The sequence below is a fragment of the Candoia aspera genome, chromosome 1 (genome assembly GCF_035149785.1).
Source record: "Candoia aspera isolate rCanAsp1 chromosome 1, rCanAsp1.hap2, whole genome shotgun sequence".
NCBI classification, from domain to species: Eukaryota; Metazoa; Chordata; class Lepidosauria; order Squamata; family Boidae; genus Candoia; species Candoia aspera.
Window position 1 is genome coordinate 246,784,202 of NC_086153.1, and position 16,887 is coordinate 246,801,088.

Below are 16,887 nucleotides of genomic sequence, written 5' to 3' on the forward strand. Positions count from 1 at the left end.
CCAAGAGTAATAACCTCTTCCCAACATTACTTCTCCCTGACTTATCCTGCCACTTCCTCTGTCTATCAGATGTGAGTGAACGAAAGGAAGACAGCAGAACAGGGATGGTGTGTGTTGTTTCTTTGTTTGTCTGGGCCTCAACTGGAAGTGAAGGAACTGGGATCACCACTATTCAGGTTAGTCTTGAGTCTCTCAGTTTTCATGAAAATTATAAATCATATTTTTTATTATCTTTTAAATATTTGTTTTTGTTGTTTACTTGGATGATCTGCTGTTTTACTCTGAGAATTTTGCTTTTCGAACTGAACAAGTCTGGGGGCTTGAAGCCCTGCATGTTGGAGTTTGTGCAGAGTGTTGGAAAGCATTTGGCCTGAGAGATCAGAAAGAAGACACCAGGCATTTCAGCAAAAAAGTTGTATTCAAACAAAACATAGAACATAAACATTTTCCTCATCCAGTGCCCTGGATGGGTCAAAATCCTTAAATACAAAAAAGTATATTTACAGTACACGCACACACCCAAGTGTGCTGAGCAAAAAGAGCTACTGCTGAGCTGAAACAGAAACAGAAACCACTGGCACAAGTCCAGGCAAGTTCCCCAACCATGCAGTCAGCTTTTTCTTATTTGGTCATTCAACACTTAACCTTTTCCACACCCCAACCTGAGAACAATTAAGCCTGACCTGTTCACCCTGCCGACACTTAAGAAATGATTTGTTACCATGGATTCCTTCTCTGCAGCTTAGTCCAAGCAGAAATAAATAATACCAACACTGCAGGCTATAAGTTTTAGATACTGGGGAATCAAAAGTTATGCTATCCTACTCCCAATAAATATGTGGATTATGGGTCTAAAATCACTCTATTCCCAAGACCACTGAAAAATGTAATTAGGAACTCTTGATGATTGTTGATGATGTGTAGTGAACTTTCAATGCCCTCTGTAAATTATTTTTAACTATTTGTTAGCTTTCTATCCCTCCTTCCCTTCAGAAGCTCAAGGTAGCACAAACAGCACTCCCGCCTCCGATTTTTCCCAGAACAACAACCTGTGAGGTAGTGTCCTAACAGCCAGGAACCACGCTGAGACAAGAAATAGGTCTCTAGTGTTTTATTACTGCTACATTAGACAGAAAATCCTAACAAACTGAAGAAGTGTGGGAAAAACCCAGACAGATAAACCCCAAAAGTCAAGGCGGGTCTGATCTGTGTCTCTTTGAATGGCTGCTTAACTCCTCAGTACTACGCATGCATTTTCCCCCCTGGATAGGGGCCCCCTCCTGCTCACCATCAGTACTCATGACAGGTAGGTTGGGCTGAGAGAGTGACTGGATCTATTTCAACACCTTAATCACTAAACTACACTGAGCAGAAGAAGCAGTGATCAATAGCCTGGACAGGCTAAATAGATAGAGCATATCTCCATGTGATGGCAGATTCTGTGAAGTTGCCCCTGGGGCCAGAGACTACTGGGGCTTGAAGTAGTATTTCCAAGTCTGTCTGGATCTGTAGGGTAACAAGAATGATTAAAGTCTCAGCTATGCCCATTTCTAGCTCCTGGGCACTAGAAATGGCATGTCGCCTAACTGTCCAGGAAGGCCAATAATACCTAGTTAATGCTGCAGAAGAGGAACATCTTCTGCAGCATTAACTAGCAAGCATGCAAAGTAGCCAGATTCTCCACAATATAAACAGGCCTTATAAACATTGGTGCAAGTTTTCTTAGGCTGAAAGCAGAGCTCTCCTCACTCCCAGTTGCAAAGATTCAAGTTCCAAAAAAGGAACAGTTGAATTTTCCTTTCCTGCCCAACTCTGCCGCAGTTCCTCAACTCTCTATTAAAAAAAACCCCTTGGATTAATTAATTTAATTAATTATTTAAAGCATCTATATGGCCGCCCATCTTAAGCCAAACTCTGGGCAGCTCACCACCCCAAAATAAAAACAATATACTGTATATCAACAATGAAATTAAAACATTAAAACAAAAAACAAAAAAGACCTGGCATCACAGCTAAACTTTCCCATGCAGGCCACAACAAGTATGTTCCCTGCCAGTCTCACCCTATCCCAGCTCTTGGAGGAAAAGTCATGTCTTAAGGGTTTTTTGGAAGGTTAAAATTGTAGGGGCCTGCCAGACCTCAGGGGGAAGAGTGTTCCATAGGGCAGGGGCTGCCACAGAAAAGGCACACTTCCTAAGTCCCATAAGATGGCAACATTTAAGCGAAGGGACTAGAAGCGTGCCTACCCTACCTGATCTGTTGGGACAGGCAGATGTCCTCAGGGAGAAGCAGTCCTACAAATGCAGACACACTGTAGTCTCTGGGGTGCCCTGATGAATGAGTTAATCCTGTATTTCATTGTTTAGTCTCATCAGTTAAGACTTTTATTCTAGCCCACATCCTGCACTAACAAATGAAAGCCAGCAGTGTATTCCCACACCTCTGCTGAAGGAGACAAACTGCAGGCAGCTTCAAGAAGCTGACGACCAAAATAAAGCAATGAGTGGAATTAATGGATACAGAAGTGAGCGAAAGAAATGTACAAACTAGGTAACAAATTAAGAAAGTAGATAAGCAGAATTGGTAAATTACATTTAAGGAAAAGAACAGGGAATAATGATTTGAACTAACCAGCCAGTTCTCAATAGTTGTGCTTTACAGAACAAAGCTATGAGCCTGATAGCAACATTCACTGCCTTTATTCTTTAGCTTTCAAATATACAGTCACTGACCCACTGTTTATGGACTCACAGGTAGACTCATCAGTAATTGGCCTGGACTGTATAAATGGGAGCCTGCAATTTCATGTTAACTAGACGACGTAATTGCCAGAGCCCCTCTTCCCCGCCATGTGTCCAATGAACACCTTCTTAGGTTAAAATGGAGATGTTTGCTGTTTGCACAAGTACTCAGGCTGAAGCAAATGTGAATTGTTGGAGATCTGCCTTTCTGAAATCTAGGACAGCAAATACATCCTCAACAAATTTACCATCCTGTGAGTGAAATCCTGACCCCATTAAGACAATGGCCACATTTCCATTGATTTCAGCGTGGTGCAATTTTCAACTTATGACTGTAGTATAATTATCTGTTTTCATCCAGGAAATAATAAAAGTATGCATAGCCTTACATTATCTAACTAGTTTTCAAAATTGCACATTTCATGGAACCATTTCAATTGTTAATTATGCATGGCAGTGTTGAACTAAATAACACATCCTAAATTTTACTGCTGTGTGTTGGATTCTGTTTTTTGACAAGGTTCTGTGAAAGGAGCAGCTGTCATCCTCAAGTTCATTTCTGTCCAGAAAGATAGGAGGGAAAATATGGAACCTTTCACAGTGTTAACTTCAATTCCATTGCACCATTAAGAGATAAGCAAAGGATAGCAATCATAAGAGTTACCAGACCAAGTATATGAAGCATCATGTTATATTATGATGCTCACTTCTGCCAAACCACTGAGCCGCTCATTCAGAATTTGCATCTTGCAGGGCAAAGTGACATATTGAAGTGAATATTTGTAGCTCAGGGTTGAACTGTGGAGTCCTTGGTGCTCTCTGAGCCTTGTTGTTTTCTTGCAGATGTTTCATTGCCAAACTAGGCAACATCTTCAGTGCGAAGAGGGAGTGGGCCTTGCTCTCTGTTTATATACTGTGGCTTGCCCTGCTTGTGTTGGTGGGAGTGTTGTTCTGTCCTTGGGAGTTCCTTGATTGGGCTGTGGTTTGCTGCTTGGTTGATTGCCTGAGACACACAGAGGTAAACAACATTTACATACCATTCAAAAGAGACAGTAGAAAAGCCAAAAGACCGGTATACTCCCTTGCCAGCAATCAACACCCAGATATGCAAAAATCAACACTAGGATTAACACCAGATGAACCATCAAACAGCACAATACACCCTAATCAAGGAACTATTAACTCAGGCAATCAACCAAGCAGCAGACAACAGCCCAGTCAAAGAACTCCCAAGGACAGAACAACACCCCTTCCAACACCAGCAGGGCAAGCCACGGTATATAAACTGAGAGCAAGGCCCACTCCCTCTTCGCACTGAAGATGTTGCCTAGTCTGGCAATGAAACGTCTGCAAGAAAACAACAAGGCTCAGAGAGCGCCAAGGACTCCATAGTGACATATGTCTATTCTGCAATTACTGGCTTCATAGAGGTGGAAGTGATGGAAAAGTTATATGGAATTTGTGCATTTGTGAGACTGTGTTTCTCATCTGCTAAACCATAGAAAAGAAAAAATGCCCTGCTGCTGGAACCCAACCATACAGTTTCCTTGACAGCGGGGCAGGAGTGTTTCGCCACTGTCTCCTTCCAGGGGTGTGGTGTTTTGTTGTTTTGTTTTGCTTTTTGACACTTCAATCTAGCCTACAGCCCAGATATTTTCTGATAGTCTCCCAGTCAACTACTAACCAAGTCCAACCAAAGCCAGCTAGGTGCTACCACCTGCTAAGCTATAACACAGCTTCAGATTCAGACACAAGCCCTGTTTAAGCCCTCACCTGAAAGTGCTGAGAACTTAAAACGAGGAGAGAATAGAAACACATATGTGGCCTCACCCTTGCTTCTCTCCAACCTCCAAGCATGAGGTCTGCAGGGAGATAGGTGAGCTTGAATTGAGTGCAGCTACTAGTGTGACCTTGATTATTTGGGTTTCAAATCACCCAGTTAGTTTTGTTCACATTCAGCACGAATGTAGTCTCATTTCAGATCTCCTGCTAAACCCGTGAGGGATGAGAGAAACAGAAACACACGGCTGGATGCACCCTCCCGTTCTTTCTCCACTTTTTGTCCTTCGTATATTGACAGTATGAGCCCACCAGCCAAGAATACATAAATCATGCTATTTAACAACAGAGACTTGGCCAGCTCAGAATTTTGTCCAGTTGCAGCACTGATAAAGTACAATGTAAATTTTCAGAACTTTCCTTGAAGGCTAAGTCTGGCTACTGGTTTAGACGTTGAACTTCAGCAGAGGCAATAGGCTTCTTAATACCAGTTGCTAAATAGCAAACATGGATTTTGTCCTCCTGTGCTCCTTTAGAGGCATCTGTATGTGGAACTCATTGGTCTTTAGTCTGATACAGAAGGACTGTTTTAACAAGCTTATATTGACCATTTCTATTGGTTTGGCTGGAATACACACAAGCAAAGGAATTATGTATGTATGTTCTTCCAAAATGCTCTTTTCTAATTATTCAAATTTTTTGTTGCCCTTTTGTTGTTTTTCCTCTCTACTGTCCTCATTTTCTTTGTTTATGGACAAGGACCACAAGGCTGGGAGAAAATTCAATCAGTATGCCAACATAAAGGAGGAGGTATGCAGACAGATAAAATATAATGGCAGGAATGTATTTATTCCTATATACTATAAAACCCATTGTGTATGAGATCTTGATACAATTTCAGCTGCTAAAATCCAATAACTGAAATTACTCACAAATGCCTACTCTTCTCTGTTCATACAGTGATGTTTCTATCAATAGTAGGCAATTGTAAACAATCATGTAATGTTAGACATAAGAGCTTGAAAGATTATGCTTTCACCAGCCAATGAATCAATTAGGGAACTTTTCAACAATTTCTACAATATTCACCAGACGCAGAAATGATGGAGAATTTCCCCTAGCCCTATTTCTCAAAGTTTACCATGTGTCTGTATATTTATTAAAAGATCTGATTGTCATTTAAGTCTTCGAATAAATTGGAGTCTTTGAATCAATCACTGATGAATTATGTCAAACTGATTTCATTTAGAATGTATTACAGTCCTATGGAAGCTAACTTTGGAATGTGCTCCTGAACTCAGTGAGATTAATTACTGTACTAAATAAAAATGCGTAAGATTGCAGCACTGAACACATTCTTAAATCAACAAGACTTCATGGTGTTCAACTTATGCTCAGTTGTATGTATGACCAGAATTCATTAATGAATCACAGAAAGAGTTATTCAAGTTTCTTCCAAAATTCACCAGAACTTTGGGTTAGGGAAGATCAAAATATACATTAACAATCTAAATTAGATGGAGATATTTTATTTTCACAGTGAAAACAACCCCAAGTAACATTTTGCTCTAAGCCCTCAATTAAATAGAATGGGGAACAAGTGATTTTAGAAAAGTTCAGTTAATTCCTAATATTATTATTCAGCCTTTAAGAACTTGGAGATGTTGCATGTTGGTGATACTTCAAGGTTCTATTCTCTGAGATTGTATCTCTAATGGCTGTATATCAGCAGAGCAAGTTGGATCTATGTTATATAAATCCCCCCCCCATTTTTTTAAGGCACAAATAATACATGGGTCTCTATGTAATTTGAGAATCACTGGATTAATGATAATCTTGATGACTACCCAAATTCCAGATGAGTTTGTACTCTAAATATGGCAGGGTGGTCCTTGTCCAGGAGCAGGTAAGATGAATCACTTTCTTCTGCCCTTTTCAACTAAATTGCTTACAACAAAACAATCTCTTTAATCAGGAAAGGAAAGTGGTTTTGGCCTGTGACTGTCCTCACCTGCTCAGAGCACACTACAATCAGGCTTGTGTAAATTCATTTTGTGATCAGTGGAACTGTTATTAACATGAGATTTGTTGATACTTGGATGATCCTCCCTTCAGAGGATGGATGTGATCTTCAACACAACAAATTATCTAAGGTAGTTTACAACTTTAAAGATGCTTGTGAGCTGCCCAGAGTTGTTTAATATGGGCAGCCATACAAATCTTTTAAATAAATAGATAAATAAAACAAAATGGAAACAAAGGGAAGGGAGGGAGGGAGGGAGGGAGGGTTCATGATGCGGTGCATTGGCTTGCCAGATCTTGATTTTTCACTCCAGAACCTTTCCTTCTGTTACCTAAAAGCTGGGACCTCAATTTTTTAATTTTTTGCTGCCTCTTTTCCCACACTCTTTTCTTTTCCTGTGGTGTCTATTTGATCCTTTCTATACTTGTTGCTTCAATTGGCCCTGGTATGACCTGACAACCCACTATTCCTCTTTGACAGCACAACACCAACTAAATCTAGTTTCCAGCCCAGAATATAACCAGTGTTCTGTCATCAGAGGAAGCTTTTCCTGCTTGAATCATCACAGTCCCACTGTAGGACAAGGTGTCTAAACTTTATGCCTCTTTGCAGCCTCTTTTTGGAGCAACTACCAGGCTACCATTTTCAGACTGTGGCCACAAGTCAGAGCATATCACTGCTTTTGTCTGATCATGGGCTGGCATGAGCAACAATCATTTCTCTTCCTGAGTTTGCCCTCTGTTCGTACTGGATCTCACGAGCCTTCCATACCCACTTACCCATCGAACAGCTGGGATATTTAGCTGTGCAGAGACACCATCACAAATGCCAAACTACCTTCTTTTCTCTTCCCACCCCCCAAGTACTACCTATGGCATACATGAGCAACTTTCCATTGCAATACTCTCCAGAAGAGAGGTAGTTTATAAAGCAATGAGGCACAGAATTGAGACAACCTGAAAGGAAAAACTAAACATTTCTAGATGTCCAAAGACTCTCAATTTCAGTCACTCGTCTTAATGCAGTCTAGTCAATTCATCTTCCAATTAGGAATGTTCTTGTTTTTTGGCTCCCAAACAGGATTAAGAGGTACTACTAATAAAGGAGGAGTGGTTTGTGATTTGCACAAAGCTGACATGGTGCAAATCAGAAATGGTGTCTGGACAAATTAAATGAATTTTCTCTTTCTATGACAGCACCCTGATTTGCGCACTTTTCCTGTTGACAAAGCAAAATGGCAACAACACCGGAGACAAAGCAAGATGGGGATGCATTACTGCAATCACTAGTGAGGACAGCACAAGTCAGCACCAGGCTCTTACAGAGACTGAAAAACCAGGATGCAGCAGATAATCCAGACAACCAACTTTAAGATGGTAGGGCTTCTTTGCTGACATAAAAAGGGATGAATGTAGCTTTAAAGCACTAATGAGGAAGTAGCCTTTGAGGCAAGAGATATCTGAAACTGCTAGCAGCCGTCAGCTCATAGGGAGAAGAGGAGGAGCCAGCATTTTATTAACAGAGCAATTCTAAACTGAGAGACCATGATGTGGAGGATAATCCACCAATTTTGCAAAGCCCTTGCTCCAAGGGCTGCTGCGTGGGCTTCTCCTGCAAAGAAGCCTCTTGTTTATATTAAGTTCCCCACTGAAATTAATAAGATGGGAATTAACTATGGAAGGAGGCAGCCAGGGAGGCTTTTTTCTTCATTAATTCCCATATGGAGGAAGTGGGAAATTCCAGATCAAAGCAGCCAGTATGGAGAATGTTTGTTCCAACCAACCTGCACATTTGTATACAAATATAAAATCCAGGAGTTAACTGTACACTTTATGATTAATATACTTTATAGTTGGACCCTAAGTTCAGTTTGATTTACTCCCAGGTAAGTTGTACATAGGATTTTAACTAACCGTTGAGCGGTGAAACCTGCATTTCCCTTCACTATTTCACAGATTGTTCTTTGTCCATCTATACTCACAATACTGAAGAGCAATACTGTGGGTTTCCCCAGTTTCTCTATATTATCTCACTATACAGTACTTTGTCTTACTGTAGCACATAATGGTTATATGGGTAGTCCTCACTTAATGACCACAATTGGGACTGGGAGTTTGGTTGCTAAGTGAAGCAGTCATTAAGCAAATCTGACCTGATTTTATGACCTTTTTTACAGCAATTGTTAAGCAAATCACTGCAGGTATTAAGTGAACCACGTGGTCATCAAGTGAATCACACTGTTTCCCCATTGATTTTGCTTGCCAGAAGCCAGCTGGGAAGGTCAAAAATGGCGATCACGTGACCATGGGATGCTGTGATGGTCATAAATGCGAACCGGTTGCCAAGCACCCAACGTGATCTCATGACCATGGGGATGCTGTGACGGTCATAAACGTGAGAACCAGTCGTAAGTAGTTTTTTCAACACCGTTGTAAGTCTGAACCGTCACTAAATAAATGGTTGTTAAGTGAGGACTACCTGTATGTAGGCTTAGGACTCTTATGCTTCAGAAGTCATGGAATCAAAAACCTGTCTTCATGTATACAAGTTTCTACAAAAATAAATATGTTTATTGATTCTGTGCATTCAAATGTTATAATCTGTTACCTTCCTATAGCACCAGCAGTCACACAAGAAAATCAAAGTCCCAGACTAGACTTTATCTCAACTCTCTTGAATCCAGGTTCAAAGAAAACTGCAGAATATGCTGGTTATTTAAAAAAAGATTTAAATAAAAGATCCATTTCTCAATCTATGTGTATCTAAAATACTTTTTTAATCTTGCATAAATTCACAAATAAATACAATATTGTAAATGTATTTTAAACATATTATACACTCATGTCAGTTAAATGTTTTACATCAAGGCATAGCACACTGCCTCTTACACATATATACCTTGAAAGGCAGCAATTTAGTGTAATCCCCGAGATTTGGCAATACAGTGTTGCCAAGATAAATAACATGGATCAATTTCACAGATATGCTACAAGATAAATAAATAAATAGATGCTATCACATTTTATTTGAAATAGAATTGCTTATAAAAAGAATATACAATAATTTCATTTGAATAATTATTTGACATATATATATATATATTATATAACCTGTTAATTTAATTTGAAAAGAAAACATTTTTCCAATAGTGGAAGGATGCGAAAATGAATAATTTATTCAGCCATACTGAATTATGAAAGAAAGTTGCTTCCAAGACAAATTAAAAGGTGTTCGTTGCTCAGTTTCATGGCATCTGAAAAACAAAAACAAAAACAAATCCAAGCTTACCGATGCATTCTTCCTTTCTCTGCAATTATCAGGTCCTTAGACAGATAGCTCTCTTATTTAACTATGTGGCCCAGGTTAATCCACTGAATAAATAGGAAGTAGCTGGTTAAGACTGTTATGTGATAAGGATGGCATAGGTTTTGCAAAGTTACCAAAATATACATGTTTTTAAAAAGGAATGTCAGAAACGAATATTTGGCTCTATTCCATATAAGCAATTTCTCATAAGAAGCCTCTTCCCAAACAGGAAAATTGGGCAGTTATAATAAATAGGATAACATAGCTACAGTAATTTTTCTACATTTAAGTGAGAATATGCTAGATGCATGTTTCTGTCTTGCAGTCTGAGTGGTCACAGAGCAGACAAACTGCAGATATCTATAAAAGCATGTGGATTCACTTCTGCCACATCTGGCCAGGAGGACCAAGCTTAGCAAAAGTAACATCCCATCCCACCTCTGCAGTTCCCACCATTGCATCACAACTTCCATGATGTCCACCATGCTATCTGCTCCACCTGGGTTTTAAAAGGGAATGAAGCTGTAGTTTCTCTTCTCAAAACTATTTCTGCACTCCAGGGCTCAGGGAAAAGAAGGAAGCAAAAGGAAATCATCTCCAAGCAAAACCTCCTAGTGTGTTGCTGAAATTGCACAAGCCATTTGCTAATATTTAAAATGGCAGTAAAAGTAAAGTGTGGATTGGAAATGAACTTACAAAATGAATGCATTACAAAGCTGCATACATGTTTAAGATGTACAAGTGATAGATCTCTGAATTAAAATAATGCTGGTTTAGAAGTGGCATATTTAGATTCAATGCAATATTCACTCTTTTCCCCAATGAAAAGATAATGTGGATTCCAATCCCAAACTCCATTGTAAGGGAGAAAGCCTAATCTGACAATGAATAACTGTTTTTCGTAAGTCTCAACTATTTAAAAAGACTAATTCTACTATGGTAATACCGCTGAAAGAGCTTTCCCTAGGCCAGTGCTCGTGTAAATTGGATTTTAGTTTTCAGAAATGAAATCATGGAGTTGAGGTTGAGTATACCAAGAGGGCACCGGGTTGAGGAAGTCTCATCTAAAAGTCGCATTTTAAAGAATCATTCTCATACTATCTTCCCTCTACACTAAATATCCACCTAGACTTGCTAATAGTTACATGCTTACAGGAGGACAATAGATCAGATGAGATCTTGAGTCTATGCAAATCTTTGCAAAACAACATACTCATTGAGGAAAAAGAATCCATATATCATTCAGCCAAGGACTGATATATGAGCAACACTGTTCTTATCCAAGGAGAACTAGTATGCATTTACCTTATCCCAGGAGTCAATCAGCAGATTAGATCTGTACATTTCTTCTTCGCCTACCAAAAGCTTTGGATCCAACATTGGTAGGTACAAATGTGCTCTTGCCCACACCTCCTGATCTGCTCAGGAAATCTGCCAAGCGATGGGTCACGCAAGTCGCCGTGTTACATGCTCTCTTCTGGGCTGTTATGCTGTTGTTGTTTTTAAAGAAAGAAATGAGGGTTAAGGTCTTTGACGCAAGCTTCTGATTTTAACATCACCTTGTTTCATAAAAGATTGCACTGTGCTGCCTGCTGTCTAATCCCAGCTCTCCCCATGCTCACGTTGGCGAAATCTCAAGAATGCCAATCTTGGGGGGGGGGGGCTATTTTATGTGACAGGTGAATGGAAAAGGCTTCCGATCTCTTAACATGCCCTGGAGTGCAAAAGACAAATCGTTGCATATTCTTCCTCAACCTGGCACAATCCAGATCTGTGGGGCGGGTAACTCACACCTTTTCTAAGAGAGGCCCACACCTTGGACTTCCAACAATCACAGTCCTGTAGCATCAAGTTGGCCAATGCCACTGAATATGAGATGCAACAGGAAGAGAGGACTGTTGCCTTTACCTCCAGAGTCTACATTTCTTAGAGCCATCTGGGCATATAAGATATCAAGACGGTGAAATAGATTGACCACAGGTGTGGTCCAACTTGATACTATGGGACTTGATGCTACAGACTAACTTGATGCTACAGATTTTTTTCATCTGACAAAAATCAGGCTTTTAAAAGTCCCATTAATTTCAGTGTTTAACTTAGTCTAGATTGTTCCCACAATGAATACAAAAAGTGTATCAGTCAGTGAGTTATAGACACACTCTATAATTTTGGATTCTCTTGCAATAAATTATCTTCAGGCTGTTAAGTGAATCAAAATAAGTGACTCCTTCACGAAAAATCAAATATATAAAGAGAATTATAATATTAAAACTCTTACCTGGAGGAAGTCAAACAGAATATAATTTTTGTAACTGAACAATATTGCTCAAATTTGGAAACTAACTGCTGTGTTTCTACACTTCTGAACAGATATATGAAGTTCATACTATCAAACTCAATGTGAACTTTTTCACTGATTTCATTGGAATAAAGTCACCACCTTACTCAGCCTTTCTCAACCTTTCGACCCTGGAGGAACCCTTGAAATATTTTTGAGGCCTCAGGAAATCCCTGTACATTCAGGCTCAAATTTAGGCCAGAAGTTACAAAATTATTATATTTGTTTCATGTGTAGGTCTGTATATATGCATTAACAGTATTCTTAAATTAAAAATAAAGAATGAAACTTACCTCTTCAATGTGAAGTTGCACAAATTTGAAATAATTTTTAAAATAAATCATGATCTCCCAGGGAACCCCTAGTGCCCTCTAGGTCATAGGTCTAGGTCATAGGTCTAGGTCATAGGGTTCCACGGAACCCTGACTGAGAAACCCTGACCTTACTTATTCATCCTCTACTAAGCACATATTTAGCACTTCCAAAATACTCTTATTTAAGCAAAAATTGCAAACATCCACACTGTGCTCCTTATAGCTTATGATGAAAACTCCTTAAACTTTGCTACAAAACCCACGTTTAAAAAAGCTGTATAAAATCATTTATAATCAGAACATAGACCTATTCCTTATAGAAAAATAGGTTTATTGAACAGTTGCATGATCAGGCATGAAAGAAACATTTATTTATGTCATTTTTTACAATGAGTAGCCTCAAATAAAAAATGATGCTTTATTGTTATTCATAAAATAAGAATCTAAAAAACAGTTGAAATTTCAAGACAATGTCACTTATTCTGATCAATTTTGAATTTGGCTTCTGCTTTTCCCCAACTCCCTACAAAGGTGTGTGCACATTTTGTCCTTAATTTCTTAACTTGGACTTTGCTCTACTCCAAGCATTTCAGATCTAAAAGAACACAGCAGAGTTAGCAGTGAAGGTTAGACCCACATCATGCATCAAGTTAACTAAAAGAAAGAAACAAAAGAGGAAAATAAAATCAAAGAGGAAACTGAGGCCATCTAGTTGCTTCCGAGGGCTTCCTCGTAGTTTGCATAGCGTTCATTTTCCAGCTCACTCAACACATTCCTTTTCTTGCCAGGCGTCCCAGCCCCGACGTCAGTACGAGGGTAAGTTTGCAACTTGTGCAATTCTTGAGACAGTTTGCCCAACACACAAGTGCTCAGGTTGGCACAACGTTTGGAAATGGGTCTATCCAAGCTGCAAAGGGGGAAAAACATGCCGAACAAAGTAACCGGGGGAGAAACAAGGAAGAAAAAAAGAAAGAAAACACATGCGTAGTCATGCCTTATTCCTCCCCCCTCCCCGCGCTCCTCCCCACCCCGCAGAAGAACCCCTCTGAGTGCATATTAAGAACAAGCCCAGCTCGACGCCGTCCCTTCAGGCGCAAGTTCCATGCAACGCCAATCCGAAGAGCCGCCTGAGCAGCCGGTAGGAGGCGCAAGGGAGCCATTGCCCGATCAAGCAAACGGGTTAGGAGGGCGTTGCGACTGTTAGCCATGTGGGGGGGGGAGTGCATGCGTCGCTGAGGCTCATCCATTCCTCATGCTTCACCAGGGGAGTTCACTAGGAATCAGCAGGTGCAGCTGTAAGCCTGGGCTGGGCAGGGAAGGGGGCGCTCCGTGCAAAGAATGTCTTCCTTCGTCCAATGTCAAAGGACCCTCTCTCTCTCTGTCCCCCCTCCCTCCGCATGCACTAAGGCGAGGGAAGGAGGGCTGAGTCCCGCGGGCCCCGTTCATTTGGAAGGGGGGGCGAGAAGGGAAGAAAACCAAAACCTACCTGTCGCTGTCCCATTTTACCAAAACCCCTTCTCCTTTCACTTGAAAGCCTTTCGTATGTGTGTGTGTTCATATGTATATATACACATACATATATACTTATTAGAAAATACATATATATACGCATGTATATATGATATCAGAAAAAGTAACTCGGCAGTAAGTTAGCGAGAAAGGTGAGCGGGGGAAGCAAGGCCAACCACCTGCAGCGCCCGCTCCAGTCGTGACAAGGCGCCCCGGTCGGAAGGCGGGAAGGACGTCCTCGGGGGCGAAAGCGGTCCGTCTGCCTGCCCACTGCCGAGGCCGCTCTGCCGCGAGCTGGCACCCGGGAAGGAGACGGGGGGACGGAGCGACGCTTCCGAAGCGCGGGGCTTCCTACCTCTTGCCTTCGCTGCCCTGGTCCGGCTCTTCCGCTGTCATCTGGACGTATTCCTTCACCAGGGCGTTGAGTAACCTCCGGGCTTCGTAGTCCCCCAGGGCGCCTCGGTCGGTGACAGGCTCGAAGCCCGCTCTGCGTGGAGACAAGTGCGCCCTGAAAGCGCCGCTTTTCTGGAGCAGCGGTTCTCCTCCCCACAGGAAGCCGGGGTGGGATCAGAGGCGGGAGGGAGGGCTTCTCCAGCCAGCACCCGCCAGCCTTCCCCCCTCCCTCGGGGTTGGCTTGGACTGCGATTCGTCTGTCTCCCAACCAAGGGGTTATGCTGGCTGGGGGGGAGGGGGGTTGGCTACGAATACTGTAGCCCGATGCATCTGGAGGGCTTCCGAAGGGGAAGGCTGTGCGACCAATCCATTTGCTGGCCAGGGGGAGAAAATCACAGCGTGGCGTGGATTGTGATTTGCTGCTTGCTTATGTGCTTGCGCAATTTCTACTCCGCTTTCTACCTTCGTTCTTACCACCCCGGAGGCGAGGCAAATGGAGACCGAGCTGATCTTTTTAAATTAAAAGGGAAGGTGTAGAGCACTGTCCTCTAAAAGCTGGTTGGTAATCCGGCTGAATTGTGCCTACGGAGCCAAATCCGCGCCTGGCGAGCGCCCTACCCCTTCTTCTTTTGCCCCTCTCCCAACCGGAGCTCCTTCCCGTCGGAGGACGTCTTCGTTTCGCGCCCCCGCCAGGAGGGAACTTCCGACACCGCTCCTCCCAACGGCTGCAAGTAGGTCCGCTGACGGCTGCCTCTTACCTGAGCGGGACTGCCTGGCCGTTCTCCATCTGGCAGGCTACCAAAGCGTAGACGGCGAGGAGCGAGGAGATCTTCAGCACAGCCATAGTCTTCTCTCTGCAAGAAAGGCTCGCGTTCACTGAGCAGCCATATTGCACCCTCTGCGGCCCTGCCTATTCCCCTCTGCCTATTGGGCTGCAATCCCATCGGCAGGCGTCCCAATTGAAGTCGATAGGATTCCCCTCTGACTTGAGAAAGCAGATGACTGGCTCTGGTAAGTCCAAGAAACACCGCGAGGCATCTTTCCTGAGCAAAATGTTATGCATAGGACCAGGTTGGTGTAAAGTGGGAATTCTCTGAGGGTAATAAATTATCCGTTAATTATGCGCGTACAGAAGTATTTACAGAGAATTTACCGGTCTCCAATATCCATTTAGGAATCTTAGGAGCTTCGGCGGAGTTCTATATTTACTACCGCAACTGGGCAGAAGCGAGCCAGATCATTTGAGCCAAGAGATGAGGACCAAAAATAGAACCGTTCTTGAAGAAAACGACTCAAAGTGGGCAGATGTGTTTATGTTTAAAAGATAAATGCCTCGTTTTTATGTTTCGTTTTAAACTGAAAAAAAGAACTGAGCTGAGTATGCTAAAACAAGTGATCCTCTGTAAACGTGGTTAGGCAAAGCTGTAAAATCGGGGTTTGAGTCATTTATGGACAGGAAAATAAATTTATTAGGTAAAATACAGAGAGAATCGTGCACACAGAATTGTAAGCTGTCCATCACACATGATTTCTTTGTTTTTCCCCCCATTCGGTTCAAGCATTTCCATATATTCAACATTTAAAAAAAAAAATACACTCCCCAATAGCATCTCCAAGAATATGTATTTCTTACACTCTTGAGTTTTCCTGGCTCAAGTCGTTTTGTAATCAGTACATCTGTGATCCCAAAGCCTCTGTATTCACCTGACACAAACACGCACTCACAGAGGTTCACCTTAAGTTCTCACATTTAGACTTTTTCTTGTAAAGAAGTCTGTAAGGAAGTTCCGGATGCTACAAAAAACTACTGTCTCCGGGGCGGGGGGTGGAGACAGAAGGATGTTTTAAAGCTATTTTCAATTAATATATATTACCTTGATTACAACAACCCTTAAGATTATCCTTCCTTTAAAAATGAGGTAAGTCGCACATTGAAATTAAATGCACCTTTAGTTTTTTTTCACCGAAGAAAAGGCATTCTCATTCTCAAAGACTCTAAATTTTGTTTTAAACTTGTAGGATGGGCATTTCCTAGTATTTCCCAACATCCTAAAATATTAATTCTTATTTTTAAAAATCCAGAAAAATTATTCTGGATATTCCAAAAACCAGGGTAAGCCTGGCATCCTTGAAATGTAAAACCCATGAATGCAGGGCACTCACAGTTTTAAGATGTCTATGGCTCTGGGAGTAAGTCGTCCTGAACTCAGTAAGACCTACATTAAGGAAGGCACGGCCAGGATTTCTGCAGCTGGAGTTGTATGGTCGCTGTGAGGAGCGGAGCTAGTGGAAGAGGGCTTACCTTCAAACGCAGGGCTTCTTAAGGAAGAGTGAAACGTAGTGGAGGTTTCCTCGGCGTGATTTTCAGAGTCGTGGTGGTCTTCAATGGTCAACGATCCCCTTTTATACATATCACCAGGACAGAAGTGTGTAGGCGTTCAACGAACACTCGCTCACCAATCAGCGTCTCCTTTATCACTATAA

General features: G+C 41.7%; 1 protein-coding gene across 2 annotated transcripts; it reads right to left on the reverse strand.

Moving 5' to 3' along the window:
• Nucleotides 1–9,639: 9,639 nt before the first annotated feature.
• On the reverse strand, nucleotides 9,640–16,887 carry CALCB (calcitonin related polypeptide beta). 2 transcript variants are annotated; one of them, XM_063289415.1, is made up of 5 exons: nucleotides 16,706–16,882; nucleotides 15,162–15,257; nucleotides 14,366–14,497; nucleotides 11,155–11,339; nucleotides 9,640–9,796 (listed from the first exon to the last, which is right to left on the reverse strand). In XM_063289415.1, the coding sequence occupies exons 2-4, from the start codon at nucleotides 15,245–15,247 to the stop codon at nucleotides 11,180–11,182; spliced, it is 378 nt and encodes a 125-aa protein (XP_063145485.1). In that variant the 5' UTR covers nucleotides 15,248–15,257; nucleotides 16,706–16,882; the 3' UTR covers nucleotides 9,640–9,796; nucleotides 11,155–11,179. The 2 variants fall into 2 exon arrangements, with proteins under 2 accessions (XP_063145485.1, XP_063145484.1); XM_063289414.1 differs by lacking the exons at nucleotides 9,640–9,796; nucleotides 11,155–11,339 and adding an exon at nucleotides 12,812–13,408 and having other exon boundaries at nucleotides 16,706–16,887.